This window comes from Sinocyclocheilus anshuiensis, unplaced genomic scaffold (assembly GCF_001515605.1).
Source record: "Sinocyclocheilus anshuiensis isolate Anshui unplaced genomic scaffold, SAMN03320099.WGS_v1.1 C30940394, whole genome shotgun sequence".
Taxonomy (NCBI): Eukaryota; Metazoa; Chordata; class Actinopteri; order Cypriniformes; family Cyprinidae; genus Sinocyclocheilus; species Sinocyclocheilus anshuiensis.
The window spans coordinates 1-250 of record NW_015580188.1 but is presented as its reverse complement, the minus strand read 5'-3'; the positions used below and the strand labels follow the sequence as shown (position 1 = coordinate 250).

General features: G+C 40.8%; 1 protein-coding gene across 1 annotated transcript; it reads right to left on the bottom strand.

The window, feature by feature from the left end:
* Nucleotides 1–8: 8 nt before the first annotated feature.
* Nucleotides 9–246, bottom strand: LOC107682016 (immunoglobulin superfamily member 3-like; the record flags this gene model as incomplete). Its single annotated transcript, XM_016478417.1, has 1 exon — nt 9–246. A coding segment is annotated over one exon (238 nt), but the record flags the coding sequence as incomplete, so codon positions are not given.
* Between the last annotated feature and the right edge of the window lie 4 nt (nt 247–250).

Sequence of the window (250 nt, the reverse complement as noted above, 5' to 3'; positions counted from 1 at the left end):
TGCACCACCTGTGTGTAGGGTCTCACAGAGCAAATCACCTGCATCGTTCTCCAGCAGATTTTTGATTGTCAAGAGAACTGAAGATCCTGACAGCCTTTGAATATAAATCTCTTTATTTCTTATTCTACCGAAGAACATTCCGTAGGCAAAGTCTGGGTCACTGGTACTGATCATATTTAATTCCACATTTGGTTTCTTGAGAATGAACTGAAAATCCCGGTTAGATGGGCCTGTAAACCCTGTAACATTA